Source organism: Vanellus vanellus (assembly GCF_965231255.1).
Source record: "Vanellus vanellus genome assembly, chromosome: 1".
NCBI classification, from domain to species: domain Eukaryota; kingdom Metazoa; phylum Chordata; class Aves; order Charadriiformes; family Charadriidae; genus Vanellus; species Vanellus vanellus.
The window spans coordinates 203415403-203437885 of NC_138905.1; the positions used below are offsets into that span (position 1 = coordinate 203415403).

At 46.1% G+C, this 22483-nt stretch overlaps 1 protein-coding gene across 1 annotated transcript in view; it reads left to right on the forward strand.

Moving 5' to 3' along the window:
* Positions 1-12923: 12923 nt before the first annotated feature.
* ARHGAP20 (Rho GTPase activating protein 20) overlaps positions 12924-22483 on the forward strand; it is a gene marked incomplete at both ends in the record, with an annotated part of 62039 nt that continues 52479 nt past the window's right edge. Inside the window, one exon of the mRNA XM_082496237.1 lies at positions 12924-13022. Coding sequence (XP_082352363.1) covers positions 12924-13022 — 99 coding nt within the window. The remainder of the gene's footprint in view (positions 13023-22483) is intronic.

Here is a 22483-nt window from a genome sequence, read left to right on the forward strand (position 1 = left end):
TTTCTCCTTGCTGGGAATCTGGGAGAATAATTAAAAAAAAAAAAAAAAAGGAAGTAAATAGAAAAGCTGAAAGAAACCAGTTGCAGCAAATCTCTCCCAAATCTCCCCCTCCCTGTCCCAAGCACGGTGTTTTCAAATTGGCTGAGATTTGGTTTACTGATTGAAAGCTATGGCTCTCTGCTAAATTGTGGTAAGCTGTGGTGTGGTGGTAAACCACAGCTCTGCATATAGAAAGCTCTTGAAACCATTACTGCGTTGGCATCGCTTGTGCATTTTACAAGTATTAGATCTACGATGCAAGTTATGAGAGAGATCTTCTTTGGTTTGCGAAAGTAATAAACATCTGGGGGAAAGGATGACCTTCTCACTGAGAATTAATGACAAAATAAACAAACAGCCTAAACCACATGGAAAATAACATAGCTCCCTTGAAAATGTGCTCTGCATTGTAGGAAATGTGTATATGCATAAAAAATGATTGGTCAGGTATGAAACAAATGTGTCGCTCCCTCTCCCCTTCACATTAACGTAATATTAAGATTGAAAATATAATCACGAAAAATCGAGAAGGCAGTGGAATTATGTGCAATAAGCCACATGTGTTTCTAAATAAAAGATCTTGCCAGACAGTCTTGATTACATTTTATGATGGAGTTTTACCATTACTGGACAAAGGCAATGACGTAAAGGAAATATTCTGGGATTGCAGCGAAGCAAATGATAGGGTATCTCACACCAAAGAATAATAATCAAAGCTGGCCTGGAAATGAACGTTGTCACATGGATTGAACACTGGCTGGAGAGCTACAAACAAAGTGCTATGAAGGATAACAAAACACCTAGTAGAGAAGCCTCATGAGGGACCAGAGAGACCGGCATTTGATTCTTGCTTTCAGAATAACTGGGTTTAACAGTCAAGACCGGGGGTTGCCAACCTGCAGACTGGGGCAATATACTGCCCAGAACGAAGTGTCTGGCCCCCAGCCTGCTTTCTGCTGCCAGCTGTCCTCAAAGTCCTCCAGGCACAAGCAGGACGTGAGCACCACTGAGAACAAATGACTAATGCTAGCAGCTATTCAGCAAGATGAACAAACAATAAATTGGGATGAAACAAAGGAAAATACATTTTTTTTTTATGCCTGGGAAAATATTCCTTGCTGTAGGTAACTGCAGAAAACAAAGAGGAAGAGGTGATTATGCTGAAATAATACTTTAAATCTGAAATAAGTGAAACCAAAGTTCTCAGAGATTCTTGGACACTGCCATCCCTGTCATCTCTCACGCAGGCCAGCTAAGACACCGGTGACTTTATATCAGCCACAATTATTCTACTGAGCTGCGCTTCATTTTTTTTGTTTTATATTTATCACTGTCCTGTGAAATTTTCCAGAGTATTTTGAGAATAAGAGGTTCTACTTCAATAACTCTTTGGTACCAGTCAGAAATGAACATTGCAACTTTACTGGTCGATATGAAAATGCGCACCACAGCTGATATAATACTACAGTCTCAGACCCGTAACTTTGCAATGCTTTATGCAGGGAGCTGAGTGGCATTTGAGCCAAGAAAGCTCCTGGTTGGGATGATTCCCACTTGACAACAGTAACAACTAGTAGACAAAATGATACCCACTCCCCATTGATCAATATATAGGCCAGAAAGAAAATCAGTTTTATAATGGAAATCCTTCTACGATGTCATTTAGGTATTAATATAGCAGCAGGATTTTATTATTCCCTAGCATGGCATTTATTTTACCGCCTTACTTTATAGTATTCAAAGCCCTGAGCAAAAGGAGCTTTCAGTAGTCAGCCTGCTCTGATTGCTAGCCTTTCCGTGCAACACTCTGGAAAGGTAACTCATTGTTATCCCCATTGTTATGCACATTATTCATTAACTAACTCTCATATGCCAATTACACACCAATTCATATACGCCAATTAAGCAATAAAGCAACCAAAGCAGTGGGCTGGCAAGTCAAGCTCACCTTCGTTCCCGCAGTCTCTCAGACATGGAGCTTAAAGAAATACCTTTTTGGGTTGGGTTAGGCAGCAGATGAAGACACTTGTCCGCCTCACCGAGTGCGGTTTGACCTATAGTAAGCAGCGACTGCTCCGAAACCCAGGCTGGCCACCCCAAATTAGAGGGGATGGATGCAAGGGGAGATGGGGATGGGGCGTGCTGGTATTGTGGGGTGGCCAGGGGTGGCTGGGGGGTGAGACACCACCAGCAGCTCTGTTTCCAGAGGGTTTGAAAGGGGGGAGAGACAGGAGGGGGGCTGCAATATCTTGGTTATTCAGCAGGTTAATGAGTCTGCAGGTGACCTTGATCTGCTGGACGGTGTGAGGAGCTGGGGTTTAAGAGATGGGTTTTTATGTTACAACTTGAAGAGTGGACATTAATCCTCCAAGTGAAGACTGACGAGGCGCAGGAGCAGCTCCCGTGCCCTGCAGACCACCACAACACCTAGCCGAGCGCCCACCAAATTTCCCTGCAAAGGCCTGCAAGGCTGCAGCACAGCTTTGCATCTGCCCTCCGGCCTCCTCCCACTCACCCAGAGCTGGGAAGGGGTCTCCAATGAAAGGCATCTTTTCTGTGATATGAAGAGTCTTTCACGCTGCTGGCATGGTGGAAAGGGGTTGGCGGCAGATGGGAAGCAGCACGGCTGCTGTGTTTTGGGACCCACCCAGTGGAGCAGCCAGGGCTCTGGAATTCAAAGTATAAACTATTCACAAGATGCGATGGGGGATTTTTATTATCCTGCCAATAGAAACTTTTGAACTGAAGAGAACGGGAAAGCTCTCGCACTGATGTAATTCAGAGGGTTTCCACTGATAACACTGGAGGTATGCGAACATACATCAACCGCGGTCCTGGCGCCGGTTCCTTCTCAAACGCAGTGCTACCCTAGAGTCTTCATTAACATCAGATTATAAACTCCTGTTGAAGAAATACGATTTACGAGCATCTTGCGTGTGAAGGCAGAGGTGGAGGTTTCCTGGACCATTTTTAATGGGTTTGCATTCAGGTGGAGGAGAAGGAAAGGCAAGCTAGGAAAGGCCTGGGCTGCTGACGACTTCATGTGTGAAATAACCTTCGTCTGGCAGCTTTTTACTTTTCCTCATCGATCCAGTGAGGTAACTGTAAAATTACGGCATCCAAGTAACATTGCAAAGCATTAAATAAAGCACAGGGCCAGAATATATTGCAGAATAAGTGGATAATGTGACAGTGTCAGTTCAACCTTTTGAAACTAGCAGAAAAGTTCTGAGGACATAAAACATGTGCCATTATGTCATACTGCAAAGCATTAAAAATCCTGCAAAACCTAGACTGTGCATTTATACGCATTTTAATTTCAGTTCATTGAAATGGATTTTTTGCTGCCTTGGTTACCGAAATTGGCCTGGTAAGCACATGACTTGGCCAAACCCCATAATTCACTCATTTTTCTTGACAGGCCTCTCAGGATCAACAGTTTCCACTGACCTGTAAGTCTTCGGGCCAACAGCAAACCTCTCTAGTGCAGAATTAAGCTGTGAACCTTGAACAGCGGCAGAACCAACATGATAGTCCTGTGATTACTGTTTCAGCTTTCTTTTTAATAAATGCCCAGAATGCCCAGTGCTCTTCCTGACACTCATTTTAGCCTGTTATTTTTTGGGTTTTTTTAAATTTTTGTGGCCAAGTACACATCCCCGCAGCAAACTGTTTTGACAACTGCAAATACATAAGATGTGAAGTTGGTAGGCTTGGGTGTTGTCCCAAGAAGATGGTCCCAGGGCATCTAATAGTGATTATCTACGCTTCGTGTTTTATTTCTCCTCAGGGCTGCCATTAGTCTATATCCCAATTGCATTAAAAAAATTGTAAGGTGCTCTTGTAGCCAGGTTGTGTGCAAAGTATTGTAATATGTGGTAAGGTTATATTGCTGATGCTACACTTTATGGTGACCAGCTCTCTGACCCCATGCCTGGGGGTCTTCCAGAGGGGAAGCCCCCCTGAGAACTATATCGTTTCAGTGCAATATTTAAAAGCATCTGGGGGGGGAAAAAATAATCATGTTCCTTTAAGAAAAAAAGCCTGGCTTTCAGTGAAGTCATTTGAACATGCCTCACATTAATTAGTTTTTTTCCACACTGTACCCTTGTAACGGTTATAATTAATGCGTAAACAATATTTATGTCGCTATTTTTAGGTTAAGGGAAGATCCAGTTGTTCCTTTGCCAAGCTGACGCCGCTCCCTGCTCGCGGTGGGGGGTGGGAGGGAGGGCAGGCAGGCAAAGTGGTCTGAAGGCATCCCATCCTCCCCGTCCAGGTCACCGACCCACTGTGCATCCGCAACGATCTCCGTGACAGCAACCCAGCCAAGACACGCGGGGCTGTGCCCGCGACGCCCCTGCCACCTCCTTGTCCCCTCTTGCTGCACGTGGCATTTCTTGACTCGGCAGCGCTGTGGCTGCCAGCTCGGTGTCTCCTCTGCCCTCGTATCTCCTTCCCACCCCTTCAGGTCCTCTCCCACTGCTCCTCTGCCCAAATTCCTGAGCATTCATGGCAATGAAGTTTTTCACTCCTCCAGCATCCAGAAGGATTTTTTTTTTTCAAAATAGGTTAACCGTTTTCTTTTTTTTAGGTTATTTTTTCCCTACTTTGTGACGTAAAAATTTTTAATTTTTAACAAAGTTTACAAAACAGTTTTTGTTTTGAAGGGTCTAGGAGTTATTATAGTAACAAACCCTTTATTTTCTTAAGCTTGAGTCCTAAAATAATTGAAGCCCACAATGAGCCTACGGCTTAGGTTTCCATCCAGATGATGTACGCACTTCAGTAGCGATCACCTTTCTGTTAATTTAAAAGCAATAACCATTTAGCTTTGCTTGATAACCAGGGCCCATATCCTGCTGATTCAGAAGCTAAATGCTGGGTCACAGCTTTCATGTTGTGAAATAAGCGTGGTAGGAATACCTGCTGGAATCTTATCTAAACTTACACTATCCAAACATTTTAATAGCTTCACGTATATTTTCTGGCTTCAACAGTTATAAAGACACTTAGGAAATGTGAGACTAATACATTTTTCCTTCCTAAATGGCTTTCTGCGTCATGGGGAATAACAAATGTTTTTGTAAAATATTAAGGAAGGACTGCCAACCTCCCCACACTCCTCCCCACCATACACCTTTCTTCAGTTAATAAAAAAGCAGAGAAACATTTGTTTTGAAGGTGGGGTGTGAAAGGAAGAGAAACATGTGCACATCATCCTTACAAACAAAACATATCCCCCTTTGGAAATGATGATTTAGAAAGGAAATGTATGAAATGGAAAGAATTCAGAGAACAAGACTGATCAGAGGACCAGGAATCATCAACTGCAAGGAAAAGCTGAAGGATTTGGTATTGTTTAGTCTAGAAAAGAGGATTGTGGGGACATAGTGTCCAAACATGTAGAAGGTAGCTCTAAGGAGGAAATAATAAACTCCTTTCATATCCCCTGGGCTTAGGACAAGTTGTCATAGGTTTAACTGCGGAGGAGGCAGTTTCAGTCAGGAATCAGGGAAAATAGTTCCCAGTTGTGGGGACAATGCAGAGACAGGCTCTCAAGGGAGGCCGCACACCCCCATCACCACTCATTTCGAAGAACAAGTTATCCAAGAGGCCTTTGGGAAAGACATAGGTAACGCTGCTTGATGACAAGGTGAGGTGATCTTCTGAGGTCCTTCCTAGATCTGCACCTTACGATTACCATGTTGGAGTTGGGACCAGCTCAGATACACTGCAAAACTGTTGCTTTTTCTCTTCAATCATTAAGATGCTGGAAGTAGCACTTGAGAGGTAGCATGGTGGTGGTGGGACCGTGGGCACTCCTCTGCCCGGCTCTCACTGGCCACCCCTTTCCAGCAATTAAATCCTCTTGCAAAAAGCCAAACTTCATTTGGAGGTCGACAGTCCTCATTGTCCACATCAGCCAGAAGATTCAGGAATTCCAGCCCTCGTATAACAGACCATTTAATCTGTGAACTGTTAGCCATGTGGTTAGAGGCTGAGACAGGCAGGAGAGCCAAGTTCTTGCTCGATGGAGTGCAGTGAAGCTTGGGCTCCCATCTTGTCTTACAGAAGCTGAAGATATGTACATCAGGTTATATTGAGTAATTCAACACTGGGTACAAGAAAAAGAGAGCCGTTTTCTCTCGGAGCCCCAGTCAGCAGGAGGATGTCTAGCTCATATTTTATTAATCTGAGTCAGTTTTGAAAGCATCCCACTCTTGCAGTGGAACATTCTGCAGTGTGTTATGAAAGGACAACTAAAAATCTTGCCCATAATTTTTTTTAATGTCTGTCATTCACAGCTTGACAGACCCATAAGTTGTTAGGAAAAGAGAGTTCTCTATGGTGAATGGAAAATAGTAAATCCAAGGAGGGATCAGAATTGCAATACAATCCATCAGTGTGTTAAAAACACAAACTGACAAAAAATATGGCCCTCTGGGTTCTTAAACACACTCGCAGTAAAATCTGTCTAGGTTGTGAATTAGAGACAGCGAAAGCGATGCCTGAAATGAATCCAGAGCGAGGATGATAATGTGATAACTTTTATGGATGAGTGCATGTTACAGTCGAAAGGGTTCCCTGTTCATGGGAGCTTCCTTCATGTTTCCTCAAGAGCCAACGTCAACAGTCCACTTTCTGCTTGCAATAAATTTAAGTCACATCAGCCATAAAACAAAGATGCTCTATTCTTAATGCAACCCCAATAATTTCCCATTCTAGTTACTGTAAACGTTCCTGTTATGAGTGTATAATTCTCACTGGGCACATATATGCCAACCTGACTCATGTTACCTAATTTATCACTCTGTGTCTCAACTCACTGAAAGGGGACTTTGGCTGTCTACATGGCCAATGCTTTGTGGAGCTCCAGGGAGTCTGTCAGCAACACCTGGCTATAACACAAAAAATAGCACAGGTTATTTATGATCTGTATGTTGACAACCATGCTTCTCAACCGTAATTTTAGAACAAGCATCTGAAAACACCCTCTCATCAAATTTTAGGTGATAGGATGTCTTTTCTCAAGAATATGTTGATGAATAGAAACCAACCCCAGTGCTGAGCATCACTGTGAGGGCTGCGGACCGTGGGTTTTCCAGGAGTCAAGTAGTGTGATGGGCACATGAGATTCAAGAAAGCTCAAGCTTGTACAGAAGAGATGTGTGTCCTGTACATATCTGAACCTTTAGTAGATGATTCTTAAAGTCAGCCTCCCTTCTCTTAGTGGCACCTGCCTTTGGTACTCAGGATTATGCTGCAGATTCAGTTCTGTGTATTTCCATCGCTCCCCACCTAGCTGAGAGCAAAGTTAAACAGCTCCAGGCACAAGTGCTCAGATTTAGTTCTGAAATCTTTCTCACAAAGGGAAGAGATTAGGCCTTATCTTAAATGAAATGCTACCCTTTCATGTCTAATACTTAGCTCCTATGTGAGGTCCCTCAGGATGAATATCCAGTTACTGACTTTTAACTTTGCCTCGCAATTTGCAATTGAAAGACTGAACTCTGGACGATGACCGTAAGAAAATCTGCAGTGCAGAGAAATGAAAAATAAACAATCTTATGAGCGTATTAATGTGAACAAAAGAAATAATGCATAAAAATCAGAAGTAAGAAATAGGAAAAACAGGGAAAAAGTGAATGGTAGAAAAATTCAAATGTCACATGCTTATGGGTGGTGTTGATATCAAGCCATATGCATGTTGAGGTGCTTACACCAGCCATATTTGCTCACAAGCATCATACCGGTTTAACTACACTGATTAGAAAATCAAGCTTAATTAAATCAGAGCAACTTTTGCATGCAGGAAGCATGCAGTCCTTCAAAGGCAAACTTCCCTTTGATGCGCTGGACTGAATTTCACACGGCATATGTAATAAGGCTGGAAGAGACATTAAGAATTGGTAGGCCTGTCGGTAGGTTCCTCTGCAAGGCTGGGTCGTGAAAGTCTTCCCTTATAGCTGGGCAGCAGGTGGGGCCACAGGAGGAAAGCTCGAGCTGGCCGTAGCGGTGATACCGTGTGGAGCACCCACCGCTCAGACCCTCCCAGTACTTGCACCATCCGAGTCGTCAGCTGGGGTCCCCATCCAATGTCACACTCGTCCCTGCTGCTGGAAACATGCCACGTGCTGCAAATTCTGACTTCACATTCACATGGGGCCATCCTGTATTTCTGGGGTAGTGCGAGCGCGTTGATCTACGGGAAGGCACAGAATGGGGTATTTCCTGTTAATGTGAACCTATCTGCGCGAAGCATTAATAATCGCTGTGGCCTGAATCCCAGGACGTTTGCGAATTCCACTTAGCAACTACTCACACAGGGTTTAACAATTTTATTAGCAAGCTGCTATCAAAACAGAAGGGCAGGGCCTGGTACCTGGGCTTTTTTCTGCCCAGATCCTCCGGGACCACAGAGCATGAAGGATGCTCTCAGCTTACCATAGCCTTTTTGGCAAGGAGGAGCAGCAAATACGGTGAAGATGAGCAATGAAGGATTCACCCTGTAGGGTAAACGCCTGCCACGAGAGCTCCTGTGCTGAGTTCCAGCAACCATTCCACCCATCCCGTTCTCCTCCCCCAACCTTTCCTCTCAGCCCAGTTTTTCTCCATCTGAGTAGCTCCAATCTGTCCAGAATAGGGCCCTAATTTTAGCTGCTCGCAATGCGTGAGCAGCATGAGATTCTATGTATTGGGATATTAAAACAGAAAGTTATTGCATCAGGTCTCATTGAAATACAACTGCCTCTGGAGTTTCCAATTCGGATCTACTGCATGGCTTTAATTGCACAAGGCACTTGCGAGGTTCATAAAATTAGTGTTCAGGCAAATGTACCCTTTTGGGGCAGATTTGGTAGAATCAAATTTATTCAGTGCAAGTTAAGTACAGCTCACTCATTTCTAGCCTCGCATAGTTCCTCGGATGTCATGATTTTCTTGGAAGGGAATGTCCGCTAGCGTTAACGTGTTTGGAAAGCTCATAAAAACTGGAGGTAGCTGCAGCCTGTGCATCTCGCATTTGCTAACAGTTCACTGTGGGTTTCCCTAACGTGGCAGATTTACAGGGGTCATATTTCCATCTGGATGGGTTTGCCCATGAATAATTCTCCTCTGCCTTATGCACAAACGTGATTTTCCTACAACACCCATATATTTCTCTGCCCCAATCTCCCCTCTGCCTCCCCAGTATTTTTCTTCACACAACACTGTGGTCAAGGCAACAGAAAGAAAATCTTTCTATGAACGTGCATGTTATTTTCTGGGCCTTGCACATCTTTTTTTTTAGGGCAGGGCTCAAGCAGGATTTTAGCTGGTGGTGATGACAGTTGGTGCAGTTTAAGGACGTTTTGGTGCAATTATATACCTCGGATTTTCATTGTTCAGACTGACATAGGTCGAAAACACCCAGAGCTGATGTCAAAACCCAGACAACGTTGCTGTTGTGTCCGAGCGCGCCTGCTCTGCGCCGCGGGGTGGCGGGGACCGGGGTGCTTTGGGCAGCAGCAGCCCCGTCCCCGGGGCTGGCTCCGCAAAAGCCCACGTGGGAATTTCTGCATCCCTGGACAGGCAGTGAGGGAGAGGTGGTGGTTTTCCCATCGGGAATCTCTGCACAGAGGCAGGTAACAGTTGGGCAGCGGCAGCACTGGGGATGCTGCACAGGCTGCAGTCGCATCCTCTCCCCAGCCTCCATCATACCACCAATTTTCAAGTGTATCTCAAAATCCAAACTAAAATCAATAAACAAAGTCCTGATCTGCCAGAAGGAAACCGTTGGTTAAGCTCTGAACAGTCCTTTGGGAAAACCTATTTTTCCTGTTTCCTATTTTTGGCAGTTCTTAGCGAGCTTGCTTATTTATTTTTACCCTTTGAGCTTAATCACCGTAAGGCGTGGGACACTCTCACTGCCCGCTCCACCCCAGAGGTCTTTTTACAGGCGGGGTGCTCCAGGCTGCCTGCGCATCGCTGCTGTACCCTGCACCGCTCCCCCCCTGCCTCCCTCCTTCCTGCCCCAGCGAGGGGAAGCCCTGCTCCCTCCGAGCCACTCCTGCCAGCTCGCATCTCCAGCTCCAACCTTCCCGTCCACTTTTCTGGCAGAGCAGGTGAAAGAAAGGTCTGGGAAAGTAAGCACCAGAGCAGTACTGCAGCCAACAAAAACTTGATGGCTGTATGGTTGCGTACGCAAATGTATTTGTGCTGGGCAGAGAAGAAAGCTCCTCCGATCTTGCTCACCAAATGGCAAGCTTTTAACCTATTTATCTCAGCGGGTAGGTGAAAGAGTCGGTATTCCATGAAGAGTGTAAGAAATGTGCTCATGGTAGTAGATAAAAGAACACCTTCAAGCACGTGCGAGCATTTCGGAGAGTTTATGTAATGTTTCCTCTGCAAAATAAACATATACTCACAGCCCCATTTCCAAAATGTCACCAAGAATATCATCACTTGCAAATGTTTCTGGGGAGGAGGTTGCCAAATTGCTAAATATACACTAGGCTTCCAATAGACATTTTGTGCCGTTTCCTTTCTACCTTGACAAATCTTTTCTTAGCCCTCTCCCAGGAGCTGGGGGACCTGCCTGGGGATGGCATCCCACTGCGTTGGGTGCCGTGCAGTAGTAATCAGGGACTCACCTCGTGATTTTATAGACGTGGGCGCCGCGCCAGTAGAAGCCTACAACTCTCTTTTTTCTCCACTTGTCACTAACCCCCCCCACCCCCGCAGGACCGGCACTATGATGGAACGAGGGGAAACCTGCGAGAGCACCGAGACAAGGTCTGACAGGTAGCTTGTGCCCAGGCCACCGGGTACAAAAATTAGCTGACATCATGGCTTTTGGAGACTCATGCTTTAAAAATTCAGAAGATTTTTTTTTACACGCTGGTTTGCTTTGGTGATGTATGGCCATCTGTCTGTAAATTACTGCAGACACCAGGAATGCATCATTTAAAGGTTTTTACACTTCAGCTGAAAGACCGTACAAATTCAATGAGGAGAAAACGGTGCAACTCGTGACACGTTAACATACATAATGCATACGAACCTCTGCCCTAACCATCCACTTCTCTTTCTCAAGGACAGCAGGGGCAGCCTGGTGGGCTTTCTGAGATGGGGCACACGGGCACGGTGTTATCCAAGAGCCACGTCCTGGTGGCCTAACGGTCATAGACAAAAAGTTTAAAGGAAAAGAGGAAAAGTTGGATCCAGGAAACCCCAGGGCTTCTGCATGAAGAGGCAGAAACACTCATACTGCATCCCAGGCTTTAATATTTCATCTTTCCTTTACTTACACTTACCTGATTCCACTGACTTGCAGAAATGAGGGTGCAAGGAGAGGGCAGGTGCCCACATCAATCTCAACAAAGAGATCACTGAAGCACTATCACACGGACATGCTGGGCCTAAATAACCTATTAAGATGGAGACAGAGCAGGGAACCAAGTATCATAATTTACTGCCATTTCTGTCATACACAGCAAGAGCAGCTGCCACCAAGTTACAGAAACAGCACATACATTTCTGCATCCAGAAGAACCAGCCTGGGTTCTCCAGATGAAAGGTAACCTTATAAAAGCTGGATCAGTTCCCAATCCAGTTCATCACAGGGACGCAGAAACTCTTCTTCTGGCAGAAGAAAAGCGGTAGATATGAAAAGCTGCACATGAGATGGCAGGATGTCTCTTTTTCTGCTTTTCTTTTGGTGATCAACACGGGAGAAAATGCACATAGAGCCTGTGACAGCTGGAAAGGCTGGAGATGATAAAAATATCCCTCTCAAAGTGTAGAAAGGCAGGATTAGAAAGAACTTCCTGGGTGATCAGGAGTAGCCTTGCTGTTGAAGACCCCGTAATTAATGAGGGTATACGATAATGTACAAACACGACAGCCGTATCAGACCACTGCCGGAGCTCTGCCTTTTTGCTCCTGGCCCACAGGGCTCCTCCACAACGTCCTCTTCCCACCATCAGTACGGTCAGTGCCATCAGTACGCTTTCTTCCCATCACCCAATGAGATTTATTTATAGCCAATTTACACCCATTTGCTCTCGAGCCAACGCCATCCCTTAGCGTAACCAGTGGTTCCTCCTCCTTCTTGCTCATGGCTTTCTGGAGCACAATGGCATCTCCTTGGCCACCCCTGGGCTGCCCCGGCGGACTCGGAGCCTGTGCTGCCATGGTCACCTCATGGTGGGACCCTCGCACCTACACCCGCACCCACACCTGCACCCAACCCGCACTTTGCTCCTCAAGTGGGGACCATCCCTCGGGATGGCTCCGGAGAGGGGCTGTGTCTTGCCTTGACCTGCCTTCTGCAGGGAGATGGGGGGGCGGCAGGATAATTCTGGGGCCCCACAGCAGCGACCCCACTCCTGGGACCCTCCAACACCTCCCCCCACTGCTGACACCCCACAGCACCCACCCCACTCCTGGCACCTCCCAACGCCCTCACCTCCGCGTCTCCCCGCTCCCCGCTGCCACCGCGTGTGTCCCCCCCCCGCGTCCCCCTCCCCCTCCCCGTAGGTCCCACTGAGCGCTGTCCCCCTCCTCTGCAGCGCGCGCAAGCGCAGAGCGAGGGCGCGCGCCCCCTCCCCGGCACGAGCGCACTCCGTTCCCCCCCTCCGCACCCCTCCAACTCCCCACGGCGGCGCATGCGCGTCGCCTTCCTCCCCCGCCCGCTTCCATACCCCCGCGCCACGGAACGGGGCGCGAACCTGTTGGGGGGCGTGGTCTGCTGAGGGGCGTGGGTAGCGGGCGGGGGCGTGGCCGCGGGGGGCGTGGCGCGGCGCGGCGCGCCCTGTCCATGGTGCGGGCGGCGGTGGCGGCGGCGGCGGCGGCGGCGGCGCGGGTGTCCCCGCGGCGGGAGGGCGGCGGCGCGGGGCTGCATGGACGTGATGTCCCCGCAACAGGAGCACCTCGGGCCGGGCCGCTCGTCCTCGGTGAGCGGCGAGAGCAGGGTCTTCGCCGCCGCCGACAACAAGAAGGTGAGGCCACCCCCGGGAGACCCCACGGGAAAGCATTCCCCGGTCCCGGAGCTCACCCGTGGGCCACCGCGTCCCCACTGGGCGCTCCGCGGCCCCATCGCCCCGGGTCCTACCCCGCCGCCGCCAGGGCAGCGCTCTGGGCGGCACGCAGCCATCGGGAGCGGGGCCGGGGGGAGCCGTCGGGGGAGCGGGGGCCGGGGATGTCGGCGGGAAGGGCTTGCTGCACGGGTGCCCCGGGGAGCCGGGGATGCGGCGGTGCCCGGTGGAGCTCTGGGGGCTCTGCCGGGTGGATAACCCCGGGGACTTGAGGGGGATTGCTGCACGGATGTCCCGGGAGCAAAGGGAGGCTGCAGCCTGGATGGCTGTGGGTAGGTGAGGAGCACTGCTGCATGGGGGTCCCGGGGAGCAGGGAAGGGTTTGCTGGGTGGTGGTCGGTGGAGCCAAGAGGCTTTGCTGCATGAATTTCCCGGTGAGCTGGGGAAGGGGGGATGTTGCTGCATGGATGCGCTGGGGAGACCTAAGGGGAGGCTTTGCTGCTGATGGAGGTGTTGCTGGGTGGGTATCGGAGAGAGCTGCGGGGAGGTTTGCAGAATGATTATCCAGGGGAGGTAAGAGCGATCTGGGGGGAGCAAGGGAAGGGTTTGCTGGAGCTCAGGGGGTTGCTGGCTTGCTCTTGCACGTGCTTTCTACAAGAGAAATGTAGGAGCAGCTTCCCAAAGATGCGCCTTGCGCTCGCTAAGCATATCACAATTGATAGCAGAAGAGCATCATCCCGTCTTCAAAACTGGTTGTAAAATCTGTTTGATGGCTCGAATTGGTTTTCAGCGTCTGACATGATCAAGTGCAAAATGCTCACTTCTGCGTACAGACAAGTACCCGTTTCTGCCTTCTATTTTGCTGTAACGAGCGGGCTGTAATAACCACATTTTTCCCACTGTGTAAAACAGGAACTCTTTTTTATCTCCTTGGTTTAGCAAATGCTGTAGTGTTTTTCTACTCAAAGTAGAGCCGGTACCTTCCTGCCTTACCAATTTTGCCTCACAATGATATTTAAATGTATGCACTGCCTTTTCTTTAGAGATGCACAGTACTGCTGACTGCCAAATAGTCTGGCAGGATTAGAATGACTGGCCAGGTTACAGTGTCCTTTACTAAATCTGTCCACCTGGTGACATGAATTTAGGATGCATGGTAGTAGAAGCTGAGCTTGTGTCCAGTTCTGTGGCTGAGCAGTGGTTGGGTCCTTGCTGGCCATGGCATACTGTTGCGGAGAGGAGTCCTGGTCCCTCTCCTCCTGCCAAACCGTCTCTTCAGGCTGGGGAGCGATGCTTTTCTTTTCCATGGGATGTTTCCATGTGTGCCATGTCCCACCAAAGGATGTAGTGCTCCACTGCAGCCCTGGGGACCTCTTCTCATGGCAGCTGCTGCCAATGGTGAGACGGTTACCCAGAGAGTATTTGGCCAAGATTTCTACCACACTTTGCTGCAGTTAATACCTGATCGGTTTCTGGAGTGTGATACACCTACGAAAAGTGGTGGAGTACCTTCTGCTACCCAGCTGGACAAAGTGCTGGAGTAGATACTCACCCTCTCCAAGTACTGCAATCTAATTTGAGATGGCTAAATGTGCAGTTTTGCTTTTTCTTCTATCATTTTTTTCATTCTTGCTGAAGACAGAGTACCACGTACATTCCAGCCTGGCAGAGCCCTGATACCAGGCACCCGCCTGAAATGAGAAGGGATGCTCAAGTACTGTGAAGACGAACATTTTTTTCTTACAAGTTCTACTTCATGATTCAGCATTCTGAGGACAAATATTAATGGTAGCACTTGTGTTTCCTATTCCTCCTCCAAAGAGCCCACAGTCGAAGGAACGCAGACCTTGTTTTTGCCAGCGCTGACAAGGGAGCGGGGATATTACTTTTTACGGATCTTGGCAGACCTTTTGGAATTCCTCAGCATGGAGGCACATGCGACAGGGGTACAGATGGAAATGCTCCTGTGGAGACGCAGCTTGAGACCCTGGCTGGGCCACGCAGCATATGGCAGCTTTGCACACCACGCACAGCCAGCACAGGCAGCCACCAACATCCAGCCAACTGCTCATCTGTTCATCCATGGTTGTGGTGCTCCCTTAGGACTACTGGCACTCCACCTCTTTGTGTCTGTCTGGGGAAGAAGATTCCTACCTTTATGCTTGTGCAGCAGTGGGGTAGTCTTAATTTTGCCTGAAGCTGGATCTCAGTGACAGTTTGAATATTTTTTTACTACTTGGGTCCTATGGACTCTCTATATACCTCTGTTTTGTCTTCCACTCAGTGCCAAAGCATCGTATTTTTTTACAATACAGAAAGTCTTTCTTAGTACTGGGGAGATTACACTGCTTGTGTTGGTTGCATACAGTTAAATAGAAGAATGTGTTGGCAAGAAACCAGTTTTGACACTGGTGACACAGCATGTCAAGTTGAACAATTTGGTTGCAAATATGTATTTAACATCAACTATTTTACTTTCTGGCACAAATAACCCCAAATACGGGATGCTAAGTGACCACTGAACCTTTCTTCCTTTCTGTTATCATGACTATACCTTTCTCAAATTAAATTTATTTAGCTGAGATTTGCTACATTGTTCTGTTGTGCCTGAACTCCTACTTCATCTTCTGCTTGGCTGAAGGATCACATGCGTGATCGCATCATAAGACCAAGAGACAGAAATTGTCTAGGACCTTTTTTTCATGTGTTTTGTGTGACCGTTTAAAGGATTTTCCTGGAAACATTTCCTCTCCTTTTCTTGACACGCAAAGCGGTTTGAACTGCTAACCTGCCTTACAGGCACTGGGAGGTTCTCTCTGTTGAATGCTTACAAGGCATTCGAGACACCCTGCTCAAAGGTGACACTGAAGTGCAGTGTTTTCATTAGTGCTTTGGAAAAATTCTGGACCAGATTCCCTCCTCACTGGACTTACCGGAGTCACTGGACTATGTGTGGTTGACCTACAGAGAAGTTTTGTACTGACTGTTTAGTTTAGTAACCAATACCCGTAAATTGATGCAACTCTGAAGTGGATTGAAGTAACATGAGTAAGAGTGATTATACTGATAGAGCTTATTTCTGCAAATTTATCAAAACAAACTATGCAGCAGAGATGTCTTTTATGCCTGTGTAACTGTGTCAGCAGTAGCAGCTGCGGTCATTTAACCATATTTATAAGTTCCTGGTGTTTCACTTTTTTCTTCGAGGGGGTAGATTCCAACCAACCCTGAATATTTTACACAAGACAATATTTGGTAACATAAGAATTCACTCTTAGGATTTTTTGCTGCCTCCTTGAAGATTTCAAGTGACTACTTATAATTTTTTTGAGGCTCAGCAATTTTTTGTGTTTACTCATACAATGTGCAAAAAATTAACCATTTTACACACTAAGCAAAACAGTATTTATGGTTTGAGATTTAAAATCTGGTATTCCATCACCATAAAAAAATGTGTTTCTTTGTGATTCTGATCACAAATACAGCAACAGTTTACTGTTGGGGAAAGGAGAGTTGTAGTGTTCCTCAACAGTGTACTAAATGGATAAAATTAATGCAAATTAACAGCATTGGAAGAGTAAAGGTAGTCATACATGATCTTCATCCCTTCGTCTTACTTTGCAAAGATGAATCAAGTACGTATTTCCCATTATACCTGATGATCATGTCCTTATATATATAAGTTTTTTAACATAAAGCTCCTTAAGGCAGAGATTTCTTCTTCCTGCGAGTCTCTGTGCTGTTTACTGTGATCCTGGCTGAGGATCTGGGGGGTTGCTGTCAAAATCACACCTGCCGGGAACCTCGACTCTCCAGGAACACATCTGGCACTGTTTAGTGAAGTGATGGACAATTCCTCTCATCCCGCAGACATATCCTGTAGCAACTTTATCTCTGATGAGGACTGAAAAAGCCCCTGTTTTAATGAAGTCATCCACGTAGTTGGTCCTTAGGTTGAAATCACCTTGGCAGGCTGTGCTGTTGTATGGTAACATACTGTAGTGATGTGCCTTTTGATGCTGTTTTAATTATGAGCTAGCATTAGCAATCCTCCCTCTGTCTGTCCATGAGAGAATTGAATATTATGCATAAAACAATGTGTTCTAGTTCTTGAGTTTCCTAGTCTTGGGTTGGTTTTTTCTGTCGCTAATGGTGGCGATAGGAAAGAGAGGAACTTGGAATGCCATGTGGGATCTAATACTCAAGAACTGCATATACCAAATCATTGCCTGTTTACTTAATGCTTGAAGTATCCATGTGGAATGGGGGAATAATCTCCTTCCTCTGTCATCTGTAAACTGCTCCTAAGAGAGCCTTGCGGTACAGACACTGGGGCAGAATCATGTCCGTGTGTTAACCTTCCCGCTTTGTGTCGGGCTTGAAAGGAAACTTTGGGCTTTATCAAAACCACCACCACCTGAGTCGCTGGTCTGAGCACTGTGGGCACAGTGCAGCTGACAGTCGGACCCATAGGCTAAATATTCTATCCTCCCCTCCTCCACATTTTAACTTGTCTTCCTCATCTCCATCTTTTGATGTAGATGGGTGAGATCTTTTGAACACATCCGTACCAGTGCTTCCAAAGATTAGTGTCCTTTGGGAGGCAGTTGGTAGAACATCTTTTGCTTAGAGTTGCTTTCACTAGTTTTTCTTTCTCCTCTGAGGTGGCCTTTGGTCTCCATCTTTGCTGTGCTCTCTTGCAGCTGCCGTTCCATGATGATGTGCTTTTGCTTCCACTGTGTTGATAGCTCTTTCCTCTTGTGCCCCTGCGATTGTTTTCTCCCCGGTTATCCATCCAAAAATGGCTTTCTTTTTAGGAAGGTCCTTGTAAGTAAAAGTATTCTGCCAGCATAAACAAGAGCACATAGTTTTGTCACCTGCTCTGCCTTTATGGTAAATGGGCTCTCTGTGGGACCTGGACATCTCTGCTGCCTGAGCCAGCAGTTCAAACGCAGTCACCTTCTCACCCTGTTTATAAGGGCTCGAGGTCGTTATAGGTCAGTATAGGGCCATTTCTTGCTTTATAAAAGATTCTTGTTATTTCTGGTATTTTTAGACAACCCTATGCTGTAAGTCTAACAAATACTGGATTATGGCATGTGAGAAAAAATGATTTATTGCCTCTCGTAAGCAGCCCAATGATAAAGGGGGAAGACTGATGCCCGATTGTCCTGGAAAATTGACTGCTTGGTGCTGAGGATTGTTTTGATTTTTTGATTGTTGGGCTGTTAGTCGAACTTTGCCGTACAGTTTTTGGTAAATGTTTGTGTTCTGTGCTTCGGTTCGTGTCTCTGGTTCAAATCAGGAATGTATGCCACAGACAGGTTTTGTCGCTCAGACAAGAACAGAGTTTGCATGGGTCAGATCCCTCACTGTTACTAACTTAGATACTTTTAAAGAGTAGGCTTTGTTAGAATCAGACTTCTTTTTATCAGAAAAATAAAGCAGTGAGAGGGAGAGCTTAGCCACTCGAGTGCAATCCGCAGCTCAAGGTATTGGCACATCTGAGTGTTGTCCCTGTCACCCAGTTAAATGACCCAGGCACATGTCCCAGCCTTGACCCACTTCTGGAGCCAGCCTGTAAATCAGGAGCCTGAAATCCTTTCATCTCTGGGGAGGCTTTTACAAGGGTATCTGCACATTGCTGAGGAGGCATTTCTGCTACGTTCACCTGCCAGTCAGGAACCGAATACATTTTTCAACTATTTTGGATATGACTCTCTTAAATAGACATCACGTAATACAGTTTTCTCATCCTAAGCTCAAACCACTCTCTGAGAAATCAATTGTTCCCTGTGTTACTGAGCTCACAAATTTGTCTGTTCCCTGTCCTTTGCTCAGATAGCAAGGAGAGGATTGAGCTGATTAACTCCATTTTCTTGGTCACCTTAGTTTTCTTTTACAGCCAGCGGAGGCAATCAGCACTTCTAGGACAAGATGAACTGTGCGCTAAATGCGTCCTTTTCTGTCTGTTGACTATAAGAGGAGCACAGGGCAAACATCTCAGGTGTGCAATTCTGAGGTTGGGTGACAGGAATCCTCCCGCATGTGTCTGACCGTCGTATCGGGTCCCGGGGAATCACAACTCACAGCCCCCGCGTTAGCCCGGCTGCTCCCACCTCCTCCACCTTTGCCGTAGCTGCAGCGGGGTATCTACTTATCGCGCAGATTTTCACTTCTCTAGATGCTTGTAAAATATTATAAACACTGTGTATCTGTTACTTGTTATTTGTCATCACAAAAGAAATAGTAAATACTGTGAATTTTTTCATGCATTCTTTAATTCATGCTCTGCCATTCTCTTTCTAAGCTTGATATAATTAAGTGATATACACAAAGTACAAGTGAGTGCTTTATCTTCGGTTCCATTTTTTTCTGAGGACAGCAGGCAGATGCTGCTGGATGTTACCCTTTTCACAGATTGGGAATTAATATCATAACTCAGCAATATTAATTTACATAAATTCCACATAATACCATTATCCACTTAAACCGCAAGGCAAAATTAGTTGAATACTGGCAGTCGGGAATAGATTTTTCCTCCAGCCGATGACTTGTGAGATACTTGTGGAAGTTTTACTGTAATCCTGCAATCCGTAGGGGTTGTGATTCCTGAGGAGAGACAGCATATTTTCAGTGATGGTTTGCAAGGTTACTGTCCTCAGCACGGTGGGCTGATCTGCTCATAAACCACCTACCATCGCAGTTTACAAAATAGTGCTTCAGAGTGTAGGTCTGATCATTATCTGGTGTAAATGAATTCTTTTGAAATCCGTAGCCCTACGTCTGTTTATACCAGATGAGAAACTAGCCAAATACTAACGCGTACCACCAGTCCAACAACAGAAAAAAGCACAACTTTTTGTTTCTGTTAAAAAAGTAGTGAAGACAACCACCACCAGAAATGCAGAAAGTATGAAGTTAAACCTGAATAGGAGGGGAGGAGGGCAGGAACTCAAGCTTTTGAACGTGAGGAAGGCAAAAATAACTCTCGTTTGTCCTGACTGATACAAGATTATCATCTTTGCATCTGGCACACTGTAAACATTCATTATGGATACTGATTTTATGATACATTTCACATGGGTGTGACTCAGCCAGTAAGTATGAGGATTTCTCTCTGCGTTGACCTTTCTAATATTTACATGAAAAAATGGGAGGTTATGATGTGGGACACATGTTGAGAAATGCTTCTCTGTGTCCCATGCTTAGATAATTGGTCATTGCATCTCCTTTAGCTCCCAAACATCTGCTCTGACTACAGCTGTCCGGGATGTATCTCCTCTTCTCCACATTGCCAGGGTGACATCTTTGCACATGTAAACACAGTGAAACTGAGGACAGCAGGGATCCGGGGCCAACTTCGCCAAAAATGAATTTGTCCTCTTCCTTCTCAAAGTAAATCAGTTCAAATTATGATGATGGTCACTTATTTTATTTTCTCAAACTCTGTACATAGCAAAAAAGACCCCAAACCTGTCTTTTTGTCTGTAGTCAATGTCTCTGTGTAATGTTTTTGTTTACATACAGCTGACCCGACTCACTTCACTTTTGCTGTGAAAATTTTCCTTTTCCAAATCTCATCAGCCATCTTTTTATGTATTAAGGTTCTTTTTTGTTAAGCTTTGCTTAATAGCCGTATTAAAATGTTGCCCGGAGAGGCTGTGGAATCTCATCCTCGGAGATAACGCAGACCTGGACTGGAGGCGGTCTGGAGCAGCCTGCTCGAAGGGGTCCTGCTCTCAGCAGGTCCCCAGAGGCTGGAGCAGAGACCTCCTGGGATCCCCTCCAACCCGAATTATTCTGTGACTCTCTACCAGTCATTCCAGTTCTTATTAAACTTGCTGTAGTCCTAGTCTTTACCTTGGTCCTCAGATATTTAAGTCGACTGGAATCTCACTGCCACAGGCACTATTCAGTGCTGCTAACCCAGGCATGAAAAAAAATTGCCATCATTGCGAGAGATTTTCAAATGCTGCATTTTTTCAGTGGCTTCCTTTTCAGACCTGAGAAGCCACAGGATTTAAGATAACCAAACCTCTGCTGCATTCGCAGGAGCTGTGATGCTCTAGTTTTAACCACCCCCTGAAAGCCACCTGCCCAATAATCAGACTTGCAGTAAATTTCCAATGGGGAAAAAAAAGCTGGCTGGGGGGAAGAATCTGTGGCTTGTCTTCTGTAGAACTGCAGGACTGCATTGTTACACAGGTTTCTTTTTGCCTTCATATTTGTAGATATGCTACTTTTTAAAATGCTAACAGCTTCTCAGATTTCCTAGCAGTAAGGCAAACTGATTTCATTCACTACAAAAATTTAGCGAAGCATTCTTTCTTTTTTTTTTGCTCAAAACTAGCAAAAATGGGTATCTGTATTGTTGGTAATCCATTAAATTATTATCCAGTTACCTTCTGATCAGATAAAAGACATCTAAATGTTCCCAGGCTTAATTTATCAGTATTGAGAAGGTTATTTTTTGATGAAAGGAAGAGGGAGGCCGGGAAAATTTTTAAAGGTGAATTGAAATTACACATTTGAATTTATAACAATTGCTGCACAATAGCTGTAACTGAGTATCTGACAAAACAAACAAGTTAAAGGGGGAACCTCAAAAAATGACACAATAACTAATGCCCTGGATTGAGTAAAAGAAATACACTTGTCAAAAGCAAGTAAAGCACGTAATACTGTAGAGTTTAATTTCTCCGAGGGGAGCACGCTGCGCACCTGCCCAAACAAAATGTGTGCCACATCCAGCACTTGCATTGGCAGAACAATCAGTTGTTGCCTAACATATCTGTTCCTGGTAGTCAGTGGTTATTTTTAGTGTAAAGAAAGAATGGAAGTCTTGCTTTGCGATTAGCTGAGAACAGAGACTTCGTGACTGTCAAAGGTTCACCTGTTTGTGGGCTCTCAGTGGTGTAAGGGACCGCTCCAGCGTTGGAAACTCTCCTGTCGGGGTCTCAGGAGGAGTTCAACCCCGGTCCTTTTGTTCACCAGTTTATTCTGAAAACTATTTGAGCTAAATAAAGTCACAGCCACCCTTCTGGTGGAGGGTCAACGAGGGAGAGGAGAGGTCATGCACCTTGGCAGCAGGCTGCACAGCCGGTTCTAGAGGGCAGCTCCAAAGTTAGGGCCAGGACCCCTTCGTCCTGCTTCTGGCTGCAGGAGGGAGAGCACAGAGTGGTGAATTCATTCCTGTTCAGGGAAATGTGTGGGTTTGTCTCCTGCGGGTGCTTTTGCAAATTTCTACCTCCGGGCAAAACAATGTTGTTTACTTGTTTAGTATTTTTATTGTAGTATTCAACTGCACTCAATGGGATTCCATGCTCCCTTGATAGCTACTGACATTTTCTGGTCTTCCCTATACTTTGTCTTTTTTTTCCTCCTGTGTTACCTGTCTTGGAGTGTCTCCTTTTTCCCATTCCC